Source organism: Centroberyx affinis, unplaced genomic scaffold (genome assembly GCF_046629955.1).
Source record: "Centroberyx affinis isolate AG114_WGS23_722 - 3 ecotype Tasmania unplaced genomic scaffold, CSIRO-AGI_Caff_v1 ptg000514l_1, whole genome shotgun sequence".
NCBI lineage: Eukaryota > Metazoa > Chordata > Actinopteri > Beryciformes > Berycidae > Centroberyx > Centroberyx affinis.
Window position 1 is genome coordinate 590,786 of NW_027279163.1, and position 18,325 is coordinate 609,110.

General features: G+C 43.0%; 1 protein-coding gene across 1 annotated transcript; it reads left to right on the forward strand.

The window, feature by feature from the left end:
* Positions 1 to 6,608: 6,608 nt before the first annotated feature.
* On the forward strand, positions 6,609 to 17,238 carry clint1a (clathrin interactor 1a). The gene is made up of 12 exons (XM_071517696.1): positions 6,609 to 6,745; positions 10,683 to 10,787; positions 10,964 to 11,060; positions 11,177 to 11,285; positions 11,856 to 12,023; positions 12,199 to 12,382; positions 12,625 to 12,844; positions 12,939 to 13,026; positions 13,350 to 13,415; positions 14,038 to 14,327; positions 15,404 to 15,596; positions 15,733 to 17,238. Exons 1-12 carry the CDS (start codon positions 6,705 to 6,707, stop codon positions 16,044 to 16,046), a joined length of 1,875 nt encoding a protein of 624 aa, XP_071373797.1. The 5' UTR covers positions 6,609 to 6,704; the 3' UTR covers positions 16,047 to 17,238.
* The last annotated feature ends 1,087 nt before the right edge of the window (positions 17,239 to 18,325 follow it).

Genomic DNA, 18,325 nt, shown 5'->3' on the forward strand with positions numbered 1-18,325 from the left:
CTACTTTGGGCTGTGCTCCACATGAAAGCGCCGATGCTTCCTGCTGTTTGAGACAAGCTGTGTGTTGCGCTGCAAAAGAACATACAGGTCTGTATATATATGTAGACGGACAGGTCTGTGTGGAGACCAGAGCAGGTGAGATTGTATCCATCTAGCTCAGCCTTTGTGGAATCTCTCTCTCTTTTTCTGACTCTCTTTCTCTCTCTATCTCTGTCTATCTATCTCTATCTCTCTCTCTCATGCTGTCTCCCTCTTTTCTCTCCTTTTCTGTTTCCCTCTCTCTGACGTCCTCTTCTTCTTCTTCTTCTTCTTCTTCTTCTTCTTCTGCTTCTTCTTCTCCTTCTTCTACATCCCCAGTGGGAAAAAAACAGATGAGTTTCATTCACATCATCAGATTCACTCAGGTAAAACGCCTGTCCCTTTTTACATTCAGTTTTCAGTGTGTATTGGTGTTACTTTTAATCTTAATCTTTAATCAAAAAGTCAAAAAGGCAGTTATCTTGATGTGTTATCTAAAACACAAAAATAATGCCAATCCTAAAAGCTAAATTACAACCATATTTCTTTCTGTCAGTCTGCTACTGACTCATCATTCCCTCAAAATAATGTTTAAGATAGAAAGCGAACCTATCATCATGTTCTACAAATGGCACTCTGAGGTACAGAAATGTGGAGGCACTGTGCCCTTGACTATCCCCGTGCTGAAAGTAAGTCTTAGCCAATTAACAACGTCTTCTGCTAGGTCTACATGCACACACACAAACACACATGTGCATGCACTCACACACACACACACAAACCTCACAGCTCATGGGACTAAACCTCATTAACTGCTCTGAGACAGACACTCTCTCTTTAATCAATCCTTTTCTAAGACTGCACGCACATGGAGGAGTGGTGACAATACAATGCTAACACATACACACACACATACAGAGAGAGAGAGAGAGAGAGAGAGAGAGGCTCAGATGCATTCACACACCGGTCTCCCAGAGAGAAAAACATGGTCATTTGCCAGGGTGATTCAACTCTAAAACACCCTAATTACATCGACAAAGCCACTTTGTTTTGGTGCTGGATAAAATGTGAATGATTTAGCATATTATTATTATGCCTCTGAAATATTAACCAACCCCGAGGGACTTTATCTGCTCTTTTAAATATATGCAAATTATTTTATTTTGGTTTGGTTTGTTTCCAGTGACTTTTGTGAATTGTGTTTGGATAATTAAATGAGTGCGTGCAGATGTAGAATCGCAGGCAGTGCCTACACGATGATGATCCGCCAGATTAGCATACAAATTAGGAATGTTGCACCTCGACTGCTAATCGACTAACTTTTGTTTTCGCTTCAACCTTGACCTATTTGAAACATCCACCCAGTGTCTGGCCTTGGAGTGGAAATGTAAACACTGTTCCCTGGCTTTTAATTGATAAGACTCATTTGATATTGTCCTTCATTCCAAACACTCCTCGTTTCTCTCGTGTCAGGCTCTTTCAATTATGATGGTCCTCCTATCTCACTTCACGCTTTTATGCACAGCAAGTCTCTCAGCACCGTCGAATTTGCTGCTGCACTTGAGCTCTGCTGCAGCCGGCACCGTGGCTCTGCACTGACTTAGCACTCTTAGCTTTGCCAGACTGGTGGATGGTGAAACAGCACACTTCTGAGCGAACCAGGTACAATTTTCTCAGACCCGAGGTTGAGGGGTTCTTTCGGATGAGGTAGTGGACCTGGAACACTTGATTTGCAGAGAGCCAACATTTCAGCTCTGTCTTACTTCACTGATTGCCTTGTGAATCCCTGATGGGTTCCGCTTCGTACATAATCATTTCCCTAACATGGGATAATTTGATTCTATTACTCTAACAACAGCGCAAACAAATTGCCTGCCTAATTTATTGTGCCAATAATAGCAAAAGCAGATGTGGTAATGGTACTGCGGCTTTCCAACCTCACATTTATACGTATGGATTGAAACCAAACTGGATATAATCGTTAAAATACATTTATGCATACCCAACCTCACGTAGCCAATGTTTACTTGAAACCTTTTCTGTGTCCAAACATGGATAATTATGGTTTGGCACGGTGGTGTGCTTCAGCCTTCGTCAGCGAACCCTAATTTTTGCACCCACACAGCTCCAGGTCTTTTCCAAAACCTCTGGGTCTTTTTTCACAACTTCCCCTCAGTTTTTCCACAGCTCTCTCTCTGGTTATCTGGGTGATTTCCTGTGAGGAGGGTCAAAGACACAAACAATATCCGTGTATCTCGTCAACCATATTATCTTTAGTAATACTGCATCCTACTCCCCAACAGTATCTCACTGCCCCTCTCCTGTCCTATCCCTTACACTCTCTACCACTCCATTCACTGGTGTTCCATATGCCCTCTAAAGCCCTCCACTCTGTCCCATTTCTCCCATTGCCTCGGGTCCTTTTTGACACCTCTGGCATGTTAATGGGCCAATCAGAGACACTGTCCTTGAGAATCTCACTTTGGCTCATTTTCATATTTCCCCCCTCTCAGATTTATAACCTCTGCTGCTTACAGCTCCAGATGTTTTGTTCTGGTTTTTTACTCTCTGTAATTGCTAATTCAATCTGGTTGTAAAGGAGCAGATGCTCTCAGGACTTGAGCGTACCTGTGTGTGCTTGTGTGTGTCTATGTGTGTATGTATGTGTTTTCTCCCTCGTGCTCAAAGCAACAGGATTTACTGTAACACCTTGAGTCATAAACATAAGCCTTCACAATTAAACCAAACTCATTTCCTCATGTAGTGGGATAAGGCAACAGCAGTTTTTACTTGCATGGTATTGCACATTGACATCACCTTCCATTATACATTGAATAACTGTCACCCTTAAATCACTGCAGCTGAGGTTTGCTGGTTTAGCGGTACTGACAGTTGGCTTTGGAGCGCCAAACTGTGGTGGGAGCCTCTCTCATCCCCCCTCTCCTTTTTTTTTTTATCATGCTCCATCCCTTTTCTCACCAGGGAAAGTGGCAATCCAGTCCAGCTTAGAGAGAAAAATAAACAGACTGGTTATCCACAGGAATGTGAATGCTACTTTAGTCCCATTAGGAACATCTGTGTGTGTGGTTGGAGATCACAGCGGGTTGCCTGCGCGACTTTGAACATGTGACAAGTGGCCTCATTGTTTTAACATATTCAATACCTACATGCTATGCCAGATATACTCTCTACACATGCACACATGGCTGTGCAGTGTGCACACACTCATACACCCACACATTTGAACAAGGGCATACACACACATCAGTGCTTACCCAAACATGCACACACATGCCCACGTACACACACACACACACACACACACACGCTCACAGTGGACCTGTCATGTGTCACGCAGACAGGGGTCAGATACTGTGTGATGTGTGTGGGGGTTATATCGCTTGGGAAAAGGACTAAAGATCTTACCGGGGCTGCAAGAGGGCCAACAATAACAGCCTGAAATATAACAGCAGTGAAAGAACGCTCGCACTGACAAGAGGAGAGCTGGGCCCCAATGAGTGACTCCACAGATCAGAACCTCTTCTGTGGGCACGAAGATGGGCGGGTCCTTTAATTCATAGCTAATGTGCAAAACAAAGAACATTGTTTTCTAATGACATTGTAAAACTTGGAGGAAAAAAAAAAAAAACATGGAGTGTTTCAAGAGATTGGAAGCACATGTTTGTCGAGGAAGAATAATAGCAGAGTTGTAGAAGTGGAGTCTTTTTTGTTCTCCTGGAGACATTCCAAAGTTGAAGATGATGTTCCGACCACATTTGTCATGGGAACTTCAGCCGTGTAAACACACAGCCTCGACCCCCAGTGGTCACAGTGACTGACACACACACACACATACACACACTCACTCACACGTGCACATACAGTATGCACAAACACTCATCCCTTTGCAATACTCAGCAGTCTCCCGCAATTACCACCAGAGAAGTCAGAGTGCCCCCTAGTGCCAATTGTGTTACAATTTGATCCTGCTTAGCTCTAGCTCTCTTACTTTTTCATCTCCTCCAACTCAGAAGTTGTTAGTGACAATTTGGTCTCAGCAGACTTAATCAACAGAAGAAGATCAACAGGAGATGATGATGATGAATGCAATGCTGTTATAAAATATGAAATATCAAGGAAAGGCTGACAACATGCCGCATGTCCAAAGAGAACATTTGGGTCTATAAGATTTTTCTTATAGAGAATACTTTTTTCCTCTGAAAATTCAAAGAGTTCTCTGACAACCAAATTTAATTGCATAGATATTGTGTGGGCATTTATCCGACTTCAACAACCAAGCCTTCGGCCAGAAATTTGAAATTCTATTTAGAATTTCTTTTTGGATCTTCTATTTAGACCACATTCTAAATATCAAATCATATGGTTACACTGTACGTACATACCTGTATATTTCACACACACTCTCTCTCTCTCACACACACACAGAACGCACGTACACACGCACGCACACACACATGCATTCTATACATCAGTGTGCAGAATTCTGAGCTTTAAGGACACATGGGTTTCAATCAAAGATTTGATTGAATACTCTGCTATCCTCAGCACTCACACACTCACAAATACACACACATTGTTGACAGAGAGTGTCTTGAGCAACATCATTTCCCACTTAGGCCCCTCCCTGAGGACTGTGCCATTCTTAATGCGTGGCAGATAGGTTGATAGCTCTGGTTTCTGTCGAGAAGTGCATGTCAATCAACAGCTCGCGTCAACGTCACCGAGGCAAAGTGTTTCTGAAAGATCTTTTTACTGAGTGCCTTTCTATCCATCCTGCTCCAGCCCACACACACATACACACTCATACACACATGCACAAACACACACACAGCCATTTCCATCTCAGCAATCACTTCTCCCAGAGTTCTCCTCTTCGGACGTGTAACAGTAATTGAGGTTGCTCCCTCGGGTGCAGTGCATTCTGGGCCGTTAAGTGCTGTTTCTTGTTGTTTTTTCTCAAATGGGTTGTATTTTGGCTATTGTGTTGTTTCTTCCTGCTCTCTTATAGAAGTCCAAGCCGTGGGCCATATTTACACGTATCATTAGAGAATAGAGACCCTGTCAGATGTAGAGCATCTGAGGGCTTATCTTGCCTATTGCAATATCAATCAACATGACAAAGAGTCTTAATACTGTTTGTGTACTCTTGGACACATGAGAATCACAAAAGTATTTCAAGGTGGATGGAACGACAAGTGCCAGTCTTCTAATTCTTTTGATGGTCTGTTTTTTTGTCTCATCTACAAAAATGAATGATGGAATGCCAATAGGGCTTTCATATCTTTGCAGGCTTGCTCATATTAAGCCCACTGTGTCTAGATTTAACATGGTGTTTAGTCAGTCAAGGGTGTTCGTTTGCAACACTGACCTCCCTGATCTCACCCTACTCATCACATCACCACTGGCTTGAGTACACCCTGTGACCTTTCTGTGTGTTGATGACGTTGTCCGTCCAGAAGAGGGAGTGATTGATCTGGATTGACACAAACAGCCAGTGCCCTGCCTGGCCTGTCACACAACATCACTGGGTCATTGTAGCATGCCTGAATGCCAAATGAGGAGGGACTGAGAGCACAGGGGGCGGCGACCTGCTGACTACGGTGTGTAGGCTACGATTTTGGGGAGGTTGGAACCCATTTGGAAAGAATTAGAGAGCTCACAAGTTTGGGGATAGTGAAAACCAAGCAGTTTTGAAACCAAATCAAATAATATACAAAATACCTGCTGTAAAAATGTATCAAATTTTATAAATTGTAATTACTTGCATCAACGGAACCTATACGCCTAAACCAAATGCATTCATTCATTCAACCTTTATTTAGTTCTCAGAGAGCACATTGAGGGTTGGAGCCCTCTTTTTCAATGGTGCTAAGATTACAAATAATTAAAACAAAACTTAAAACACAAGAAAGAAAACAGATAAGTAATAAGTAAATTAATAGGGAATGAAAAAGGAATGCAATTATAGCTAAAATCAAGGCCTAAAATGATCCAGATGCCATATAAAAGCAGATTATCCTTGCTGGGCTATGACTATCTTGACCCAAAGACAGATATGAATGCTGTTGGAATTATTTCCCCCCTACCAAGGCCTATGATATTGGTTTTTGATTTTCCCTCCCAGGCTCTCAGGATAATTCTCTTGTTTTTCCAAATCATTATAATTTGGATTTGTCTAATCAAGCAGTTCCCATGCTGGGGTCCATCGACCCCCAGGGGGTCCTTGAAGAGGTTCCAGGGGGGGCTCAGCAAAATGAGGAATAGTTTAATCTCATTATTATTTCACTTATTAGATGTTAGCATAATGAGATCATGTAAAAGGATGACTGTTTTCATTATAGGTTTCTTTCTCTACACTAGCTCTCCCCACCTAGTTATAATTCTGTACGAAGTCATATCTGACAGCAATATCTGGTCTTAATTAATATCAAAGACAGTGCCTGAGCGCTAATTAGAAAACTACAACTCCAATGCTGCTTTACGCATTTATCGATGACGTTTCAAGGACGTTTCCCTTAGTAACCTTTCCTGCCTGGTGGTGCGTTTGCGCCTCCTGTCTTGAAAGAGAGGTGAGGAGTTTACTTTCCAGAGTTCAAGGTTTGGTTTCGGTGTTTGTCTGGACTAAGGGTTTGTCGAGGCTGAAAGCCCCTCTTCACAGAGCCAAGATGCTGAATATGTGGAAGGTCAGGGAATTGGTTGATAAAGCGTGAGTATCTTCAAACTATATATTACGTCGATTTCGTGTTGTTTGGGTCTGGAGTTTACCTGTTTGAAAGAGACACGTACCCAAAACTTTGACGTCACGTCACACTACCAACTTAGCTAGCCTGTTTGCTACTAGCTAGTTAGCTGACTTCGAAAAATACTATTTGCTCTGGCTATGATTGTTTCTTCTTTGTGAATATTATTTCGCCAGTTAGGTCTATTTATGTGGGATAGCTGTGACAGTGTCATGAGATCATTAAGCGTTTTGTTCATTTGTTTTCTCCGACTGTTAGCTCACTTAGCTAACAAGCTAATTAGCTAGCTTGCTGGCTAAGTACCTAGCTGACTAAACTAGCCAGCTAAGCTAGTTTGACAGCTCCGGGTCAGAATAATCAGCATGTGAATGTCTTACACTTTCAGGCACTCAACGCTCAAAGCTAAACGATACGTGGCTACTACAATCTGTCTTGAAATATTTAGAGACAGCGTAAATACTTATAGAGACACCCTCTAGTTAGTACGATTGTTATGACACTTGTAGCTACAGTTAACATGTCCATGGTGGTTTAACTTTACAACAGTAGGCTGGATTATGGTCTGCTGCTCTCACTAGCAAATTTTTATGATGCATTTCTTCCTCCATAGTCAACTGTAGTCAGCCAACACAGGCTAAATCTTATAGTGTCCAAATGTGTTAATATGTCAATACTTGTTACAATACAATTAACATACAAAGCTAGGCCTATTTTTCTATCCATTTACTATTTACTATACGGGAGTGCTGGAGCGTCAATAAACGTGTTAAGTCAGGCTACACCATATGATAATGAAATAAGACATTGCTGTTATATCACTACCAGAAGTTAAGGTTGACTGTCAGTTCATTGTGATGGATAAGAGCAAGGCATAAAGAGGCAATGCATAAAGCCACAACAGAGCACATATTAACCGCAATGGCCAATGATCCTGTAATGTCATGTGTAACTTGTTGATGGATGTCGACCTGCTAAGTGCAAGGAATGATTTAAGTTCATTGAGACACATCAGTTACTGTTCACTTTTTAACCAGGTATTGATTGAACTGAAGTAGAGTGACAACCAGGCAATGGTCAGGCTAAATGTAAAGGAATTGACAAACAAACAGGTATTGAATGTGCAGTGTGTACAGCTGCTTTCATTTGCATAGTGTAATGGCAAGCAATGTCAGTCAAAGCCTGCCTGGTCAACAGCAGCAGTTCATTGGCTAAAATTATAACCCAGCTCTAATGCCACACCTTGTGGATTGTGTGTCTTTTGTCGTGTTGTGGGCTCCAGTTTATTTGTCACTGCTGAGTAGACATGAGGTGTACAGTGTTGCAGGGCTGTGGTAATGCTATTGCACAATAACTCCTCACTTCAAAAGTTTAACGGCTGATTTGGCAGGCTCAGGCAACAGCAGGTTCTCAAGTCTCTCCAAGAATGCATTCCTCCTAAATGCACTTGTCTCCCCTGGAGTCTGACCTCTCTGAACATGGGTTACTGTAGAGGGGGAGAGGGACAGACCAAAGGAGAGAAATGGGGAAGAAGTTAAGGCTATGAAGGGAGTTTCCATGTTCATTTTCCTCCAGGTTCTTTGAACTCTGTGGACTCATGAAAGAAGCTGTGTCTTGAGAGAAAGATAAATGATCACTTTTTGTATTGACACAAATGAAACTTCCAAAATAATTTTGGAAGTGACACCGACCTATGAATCATTCAGCTGCTGTAATCGATCATTTCCTCTTGTATGATTGAACTAAACAATTGCAATTGCAAAGGCAAGACAGGGTAGCAAAAATTTTATACTGCATTGGTATGGATTTGAATGAAAGTGATGTTTACGTTAAATTACGGATATTTAGAAGACAGTCGGTGAAGGAAATGAGTTACAGATAGAGCACTACAGCAGTCGAACGGAAACCTATATGATAATGTGTCACAACACAGTCACTGTGAGAGAGTATCACAGCTTCCGTTTTATCTGGCTGATATCTAGGACAGGGCCACTACTGTGAGGAGATAACATGAATAGGTAGTTGCGTCACATCACCGTATCCTCTTGCGTTGTGCTATCATTCATGCAAACATTGTACAGTGTCCCTAGACATGCACAGAGAGGTATACACAAAATGTAGGCTAGACTCAGAGCAGTCACATCTAGTTAGAAACACATATATAAAGAGGCTGCTCAAAGCCTGGCCTATATGAAACTTAGACTAAAATATTTTAAAGTTACCCATGGTCCAGCTCTGAACCTCGTTTTAAGAAACAGTGCAGTAGCAATTGGCTAATGGTAGCTTTCAAACCATTTTATAGACCTTGGCTAAATGCTACAAAATATAATATGTTGTCAGTGTGGGAGCCATACCCTACTGCCTGCAATAGTAATATAGCCCGTCTTGAGAACCACAGAGAGGGTGTGTCTCCGTTTAGCTGCCCATCAATGCTGCTCTTTGAGGCCCTGTGCTGCTGCTGATGTGGCAGTAGTGAGGAGGGAATGAGGGGGTGCCGGGTCCAAACCTTTGCCTCCCCATGTTTTGGCTGAAGCTCTGATCAGGTTTCAGTTAATATACTGAAATATTAGACCTGTTTGCCAATAGATGATACGTCTATAGTCCTATAAGAACACTTTTTATTCAAGCTAATAGTCGCAAAAATTGATACACAGGTATACATACATAGGCCATGAAACAAATATGGCTATACGCTACATATACACTCAAGGCAATGCATTTTGAGTGGTTACACTGACTGTTCCTCAGGCAGCAATGAATGGATGAATCAGCTGAATCACTGCCTGAGGAAGAGTAAACACTCACAAGCATTAAGTGTGTATGTATAGCCATATTTTCCTGTCGATGGCCTATGTACCTTTTTTTTCCCCGATTGGCCTACAATTTGCCTGAATAAATTGTATTCTTTTTGCATCAGAAATGATTTCTCTTTTTTTTTTCTAGTATTTTGCCTCCTTGGGAATGCTTTGCTCTTCTCAACACCCTTCACGGTGTAGCTACCTCTGTAGACTGGACACAAGTTTTCTCTCCTTCGCTGAATGCTGGTTGGCTTGATGGTGACACTAGTGTGTGTCAGGACATAGGCCTACTAACTGAACCTACTACATGTTTTTGTATTCTAATCTGGACAAATATCGGCTAATGCCGGGTTTGCTTTGGTTTGTTGTGTAATCATCATGATTCTGAGTATTTTCACAGGCGACAAAACTTGCCAGCCTTGTTGAGTGCGTTGCATATTTGTAGCTGTTATTCTGGTTGTTTTTCCCACAGAGCCTAATGGGATAGAGAAGCCCAACTGTTTAGAAAATGAAACAAAGCTTGTGGTTTATTTCTATCTATACAATAAATGGAATAGACGAGCCGATTCCTTCCACTTTGTTCTTTTCTAGTTCAACAGTTTGTTGAAATAGTCGACAGTGGTAGTAGTTTGTATTGCCTACTGGTCTAGGGTGAGTCTGTGTGGGCCTATATGTGGCTACTCAGTGGCCTTGCTTTTAGTTTAGTTTGCCCACAGGCCACACGTCCCTACTCCACCCACATTCATCAGTGCAATTTTAGGCCATAACTATTTGTGTGTCTCTGGGATGCACACACAGATTTGCATTTGTTTGTTTTGTCCCTTTTTTCTGGGTTTTTTTGTTTGTTTGTTTTTTTTTTACTGTAGGGTTACATGCGCAGCCACACACACTGAGTCCCATTGTCCTTTAGCCACTCGGTGCAGGTGTATAGCTGGGCGTGGCTGTAATGAGAGTGCCTTTGATCCATGAGCCTCCATGTTGCTACTCTCAATGGACGCCACATATTTTGAACTGAAATGCCAAATTTCATGTAGGATACTTAATGTTGGCATGATTTCATGTAGGCATGATTTGTGACCTGTTGGTTTTTTTTTATCCTCCCATATAGAACCAATGTGGTGATGAACTACTCTGAGGTGGAGTCTAAAGTGAGGGAGGCCACCAATGACGACTCCTGGGGACCCTCGGGACAGCTGATGGCTGAAATTTCTAGGTAAGGACAACACTCACCCTTCCTTCCTGACTTATACACAATGTTGTATAGCATGTCCTGCTGAAAAGTGCCAAGGCTATTTGTAAATGGAATTGAACAGTAGAAAGGTTATGTCAATTTTGACAAAGGACTTCACTTTTTTGTGCCTTCTCTGTGTCTGTCTCTCTTTTTTCCAGAGCCACTTTCATGTATGAGCAGTTCCCAGAGGTGATGAACATGCTGTGGGCCCGTATGCTGAGGGACAACAAGAAGAACTGGAGGAGAGTCTACAAGGTCTGCTGCAGCACCATTAGTGCATCCCATAAGCACAACACACTTAGGCATTGTACAAGGTTTGTAGGCCTCAGCGCTGTTTGCTGTAACTGCTGTTGTGTCTTTTCTACTCTCAGTCCCTGCTGCTGCTGGCCCACCTGATCAGGAACGGATCAGAGAGGGTCGTCACCAGTGCCAGAGAGCATCTCTATGACCTGAGATCCTTAGAGAGCTACCACTTTGTAGGTAAGTTCTCATTCTGGTCTTTCTTCTATGTGCCTTTTTCTCTTCCGTACCATCTTTCCTGATGTGTTCTTGGAGGAATAGTACATACTAGGCAAACACACACACCACTCATCATCACTCATCATTTTATTAGTTTGCTTGTTCAATTTTGGCTTTAATTAGATGGGGCTCCCTTTACACCTCAGCGTTGTGGTGTGTTTTCAATGACACACTTTAATTAAAACAAAAGCTTCGGCGTGAGCTATAATGAATGGATGCAGGCCCTAAGCACTGCTTAGACCACAAACCCTTAAACCACTCGCTCTGCCCCAAAACTGCTTTCACTCCTCTCAACCACATGTGTATTCAAGGTGTGTTTATAAACACGGACATGTAGGCCTAACTTTCCTGTAGGCAGATGTTTTAGAATTATATTTACTGTCTATGTGTGTGATTTGAATACACTCAAAAGTTGCTATCCCTTGGTCAGTTTCAGATAGGTCTCTTCTTTGAAACTCACTAAATATTGCTGACTCATTGATTATCTCACTCTCTTCGTTTCTCTCTCTTTCTCTCCATTTCTGTCCCTAGATGAGAATGGGAAGGACCAAGGAGTGAATGTGCGTCAGAAGGTGAAGGAGATGGTGGAGTTTGTCCAGGATGATGACAGGTTGAGGGAGGAGAGGAAGAAGGCAAAGAAGAACAAAGACAAATATATTGGCGTCTCCTCTGACAGTATGGGAGGATACAGACGTTACTGTAAGTCCTCACTGCATCCCATTTTCCCCTTGCTGTTTCAGTTTGAGCAATTAATAAGATTAACATTTAATTGTGCAAAAACATGTTTCTTTCCCTCGCCATTTTTTTCGCTTTCAATCCATCCCCTCCTTTTCTGCTCCTTCTCTCTCTCTCCTCCTTTGCTCCCTCCCTCCAGCGGGGGACAGGTATGACTCCAGCGAAAGCCGGGGGAAGTGGGACGACGACTGGGACAGAAGCAAAGGGCCGTTCCCCTTCAGCGAGAAGCTGGGCGAGATCAGCGACAAGATCGGCAGTACCATCGACGACACCATCAACAAGTTCAGGAAGAAGGACAGAGACGACTCACCAGACCGATTCAGGTAGAAGGAGGAGGAGTAATCTTGTTCAAGTTGAAGGTGGTGACATATTTCAGACTTAACAGTCAGAAAGAGAGAGAAAAAGAACAGAGACAGTCTCGGGTGCTTAGATAAAACCGGGGCTTCTCCCAAGGGAAGTTTGGATCCCGCTGCTTTTGTGTTCCTTGAAAGATATGTTGGGGAAAATCTTTCCTATATTCTCTCACCCGACCAGCCTGGTACCTGACCCGTTATTGTCTCCACAGTGACAATGAGGAGGAACGGGGTCGGCCGTCTCGCAATGGCCAGCCAGGGAGAGAGTTCAAAGATGAAGAGGAGACCGTCACCACTAAGAGCGTTCAAATAGTCCAGGCGACAGAGACGACAGCAACACGGAAGAGAGGCGGGGTGCCGTCCAAAAAAGTAGACTTGGGGGCCGCAGCCCACTACACAGGAGACAACAGTCCAGACACCACCCCCAAACAGGTAGTGTGTGTGTTTCTCTGTGTACATGCATGCGTATGAGTGTAGGTATGTATATGCATTGTCTCCTGATCTTTCTCTCTGTTCTCTGTTTCAGCCCCAGTCAGCAGCCCCTCAGGCCTCCAGTAGCGGCCTGGCTAACCTACTGATGGTGGACACAGGACCCAGCCAGCCTGCTAAAACAGGTACAAGGCAGCCAACTTCATATAGCTCATTGCTGCCTGTTTACCCCTATAGCATGTTTTGAAGATGCCACACAGTCAACATTGGGCTGATTCTAGCTTCAGGTTTTGGGGACAGCAAGGGGGAGGGAGTTGATATATAGGAGCTAAGTGCACCAGATGTTTTTGGAGCAGTCCCTGGTGAATGGAGGGGGCGGGAGCACTGAGCAGATGTTTGGTCTCCTCCACCCATCCACTACCACCCCTCCCCTCCCTCCTTCACTCCTGACACTGAAGGAATGCTAACTATGGTAGAATGACACCTGGATGTCTCTTTCTCAATGCAGACCTGATCAGTGGATTTGCTGACTTCTCCTCGCCTGCTGCTTCTGTTGGCCTCTCCGCAGGACCTGGTTGGTTCCAATACTTTTTTTTTTTGTTTGTTTGTTTTATTTGTTAGTGTGTGCATGTGTGTGCTATGCTGTTGCAGCCATACTAGAATATTCAGAGGGATGCTGGGAGGGAGCCCTGGCCATATGGAGCCTGCTACCTGCTCTGCATAACAAGAACAGACACACATCAACTCCTGTTATGGATGACAAGGAGACAGGGACAGAGGAAGAAGTTGGTGGGGGTGGAAGAAGCCGAGATGGAGAGAGAGAGAGAACAAGAAGGGCAGATTCAATGAAAATTTAAAACATTACACCGGTGGTCACTGAAAATGCCCAGGATAAAGCTAGGTTATGGTCATCAATGAAGGGTAGAAAATTCATTTAGAATTGCTATCAAAAAAGTCTTTACATATTTATATAGAATTTTTGTATTGTGTACCTTTTTTGGGGAATTTTGACAGGCAGGTTGCTATACACCCTAGCTTGAATAATGGTATCTTGACTTTGTCAGTACCTTCCAATTATTTGCACAGTTCATTTATTTATTTACAGATCATAGTACAAACCTCACTGCTCATCTGAATGGATGACAAATACATGAACCATGTAATGAATCAGTTTTTTTTCTCTTTCTTGTTGCCAGCTCCAGCCTCTAGTGGCAATGGAGACTTTGGAGAATGGAATGCCTTCCCTGGAGGTCAGATGCCAGCATCTGCTCAGTCTGGTGACACTGCCGGAATTGACCTTTTTGGAGCCATGACAGTCAGTCCTGCCCCTGCCCCAGCCTCGGCTCCAGTCGCTGGACCTCCCTCAGCGGACCTGTTTGACTTGATGGGGCCGACTCAGTCCCTCACCACCTCCCAGAGCCTCAACTTTAGCATGAGCAGCACACAGAGCATGAGCACCACAGTCCTTCCCCAGTCCAGGTCACAGGTATGCATGATTGCACTCACACACACACACACTTTTGAATAATTTATTCATATCCTCATCGTTATAAGAATCATGAAGAGGACATATAGTAAACGATACAGATGCAACCAGAACATTTGCAGGAAATCACATATGCTTTACGCCAATGTGATTGCAGTGTTCATGGATGTAAATGGTATCGCCTTCTTCAGATATTGTAACTATAGCAAGAGAACAAAATCTTGCCAACTGTTGAGCTCTTTGTTTTTTTTTAGTCCTCCTGTTATTTGTATTCCTCTAACCACACGTCTGTTGACTTGGCCTTGGTAACCAAATATGAGCACTGATATTCTGGCATGTAAACACTCACACACCACGCACACTTCCCACTTCATGCATAATGCAGTAAATGCCAAGCTCATGACAAAAATACTGCTCCCAGCATAAAAACTCTCCTTTACTCAACATTGATACTGCTCGTTGACCACATTAGCCAGTATGCATGTGCGATGGAGACGTACCGAGTGTGATTGGGAGACGTGGGGACAATCATGGTAGAGGGTTAACATGCAGCCTCACCAGATGCTCGTCTCCCCCAGAGACCACCCACTAACCACCCACTCCTCCTGTTACTGGCATACAGAATGAGAAGAATCAGGTTTGAGTTAGAAAAACATTAAAAACCCAACAAAAGCCATGGTATGTAGACAGTATTTCTATGTTAAAAGGTTGTTGACCTACTTAAAAAAAAATGCATTCTTTGTTTCACTGAGGAGACGACACCCACCACTCCCTCTTTGATTCTAGTTACTTTAGATGGCGTGTTTTAATGAGTTCAGAAAGAGACAGTAGCACAGTCTACTAACAGTCTCAGTGTTAAGTGGGTCAGGATAAAGGGTTAGGGCCTTGAATTATTACAAGAACTTGTATCTATTCGTTGTATATTTCAGTGTTGTCTGGAAATCAGAGGATTAGGTCCCTGCCTTATCACTGGAACTTTTATGTACCTTTTCACTGTATATTTCTGTGCTTTTGACACAGATTAGTGTTCTTCCTAACATCGTATCTGTATTTGTGTGTCTCTCTATCTTTGCCAGCCCATCCAGAGCATGGGGGGTCCTCTACAACCTCAGCTTGTGCAGCAGGGAGTGGCTTCTCAGGGTGCTGGAGCCAAAGCTGCCCTCCCTTCTACCTGGTCAGACCCCTCAGTCAACATTAGCCTGGACTTCCTGGGCCCAGGCATGCAGCCCCCGAAGCCCAGCCAGCCCAGCCTCAACACACTCCAGCAAGGTGAGAGGAATAACAGGTTTGGGATAAGTGGCTGAAACTGTAGCCAGGTTTGCCCTGGCCTTCAAAGCACTGTGTCACTCAAATGTGTTATATAAAATCTGGACCTTTTATTCACTGTTTGTTCTGTTATTTCCAGGAAACCAGGCACCTGCCAACATGCTCTCCCAGGGATTTGCCAGTATGAACCTCGGACCCACACCAGCCAGACCGCCTGTAAATCCTATGATGCACCCTGGTGCTGGCATGGGTATGGGCTTGGGCATGGGGATGGGGATGGGCATGGCCCCCAGCCAGGGCATGATGGGGATGGGCATGAACATGGGGATGCCACAGGCAGGTATGACCATGGGGATGCCTAGTGCTATGGGGATGGGAATGGGGATGAGCCCTGCCATGGTCCAACAGCCCAAACAGGATGCCTTTGCTGACTTCGGCAACTTTGGGAAGTGATTGGGAGAGCTAGGATTTCTGGAAGAGGGGTGTCAGTCTCTCTCTTTCTCTCCGTCCGTCGGTGAAGGATTGTTATGAGCTGCAAACAAAGAGTACTTGAATAATGTCAAATATCATAATACCAACACCTTGCAATCTCCTTGTTGTTTTTAAAAGTAATGCTGTGCAGAGATATGGATCTAAATGAATGTGTGTTTTGTGTTGTGTTGGAACCAATGATCGGTCTGGACTGGGGTGGTGGTCAGACAGACACACTGTTCATCGTGTGCCTTGTTGGTTAGCTTTTGGTCAGTGAGAGAAAAGAAAGTGTGATGGCATCTGCCACCATGAGAATGTCAGGGGGATTTTGCTTTATAACCTCAATCAAATGAAATCACCAGATTAGCAAAAAAAAATATCTGTAACTACGTAATTCTTTTGAGACATGTTCTCAGTAATTTTACTGGATATGAGTTTGGTTAACCTGATCAGCCATCTTAACTTTCTAATGTATCTTTAAGAATGTCAAGTTACCTCTTATTTGTCCTTGCTCTTCCCTTGACCTGTAAATAGAATTCTGGAGCCCATACAATAAGTTATGAAGTACTTGGATGAGAGGCAATGATGACGTGAAGAATTGTTTCATACGGACTAAATCTGATGTGAATTAAGACCTTTTACAAGGTACATTGCCAGTGTCTTTGATACCTTCTCTATGTACATAAGTGTTGACATACTCCAAATGTGGCCTGTCAGTACTACAGTTAAAGTAATGAATGAGTGTTTGAATTGAAAGCTGTTGATTTGAGGAGTTGCTCCATCAGCAGACCATCCTTTGTGGCCTTTCTTATGGGTATATATATATTTTTTAAAAGATGAAGATAAGTATAATCAGTTTGCATCCAAATGAGATAATCAGTAGGTAGAAAAAGCCTCATACAAGGGGTTGTGGGTTCTTTATTACAGCACAGAGTGCCTGGAAGTTCTTTGCCTTTTCTCTTCAATTAACCTCTTTAAAGGAGACAATATGACTGTGCAGTGTTGAGGACAGCTACCGTACTGTGTATGAACTTCTGTGTTCATACTTATGCCTCAAGCCAGGTGTAGCTTCTAAGTCCAGATATTGGATACGATTGTAGCTCATTATTTTATTCATTTTTTGTTTTGTTTCCCCCATGCACATTTTGATTGTCACCATCCTATTCAGGCCAGTGATATCTTCAATACTACAAAAACACCTATAATGATCCCATATTGATCTCAATTTAATTCAGCACCTGAAGTGTTGATGCAGACTGTGTGGAGATTGTGCATCACGCATCTATCTGTTGTCTGTTAAAAGAAATGTTCACTGGTGCATCTCAGTAAATGCTGCCTTCTCACCTTCCATCTTCACTAATGTTAAATATTAAAAAACGAAGCAGTCTTGCAAACACTGTTGCTACCTTGACTCGGCATTCGTCATTCCAAGTCTTCTACTTTTTACAACTCAGTTACAGAAGATTATGTGAGAGGGAGCACTTCTGACAATTGAGATGCAGTTTGTGTACACACGATATGCTGTTGTGGTACTCAGATGAGGACGTGTTGTGAGGAGGGCACGGGCTCGCACATACTGAACAATCCCACCCAGCTCCGCACCGACTAGTTCGTCTGAGTGTTTTCCTAATCAATCTCTGAGATGCACGGAGACAAAACAGCACTCTTCAAGGGTCCAAGTGCCTGCCGGTGTTTGCCTTCTGACCCTTCCTTCCCTTCTGATGAGTGATTGATAATAAGTGAATCTGAACTGAGTGATATTTCTGGTATGTCAACGATGAGATAAATAATTCACCGACCAGAGGAAAAGGCAGTGGATTCTGCAGCCCCAAGAGGATTGAAGTTGTGCTCTCCTACTCTCCCAAGGGCTCATGAGGCTGAGCACACCAACACATAGTAGCCTTGTCTTGGAGTCCGAGGCATTACCTGTTTAAAAAAATGACCAAAATCTATTTACTCTGTTTTTCTAAAATATATCATTAGAAGTTGTTTTATGCATTTTTTTTTCTACTTCAAATTGTTTTTGAGATCTTCTCTGAGATGGGATCGTTACTGAAAACACTAGTTTATGCAAATGTAAAAAGAATCATGGAAAATCCTTTGAGAAAATAAAATTTTGCATTTATCCCATTTTTATTTGATTTACACATCAAGATCCTTTATCTACAACATTAAACAGTTGATTGAAATTTGTTAATGGTGTGTGTTATTTGGTGCGCTGTGTCATTAGCCTCCCTCGAAAGAGCTTCAAGCAGCAAATG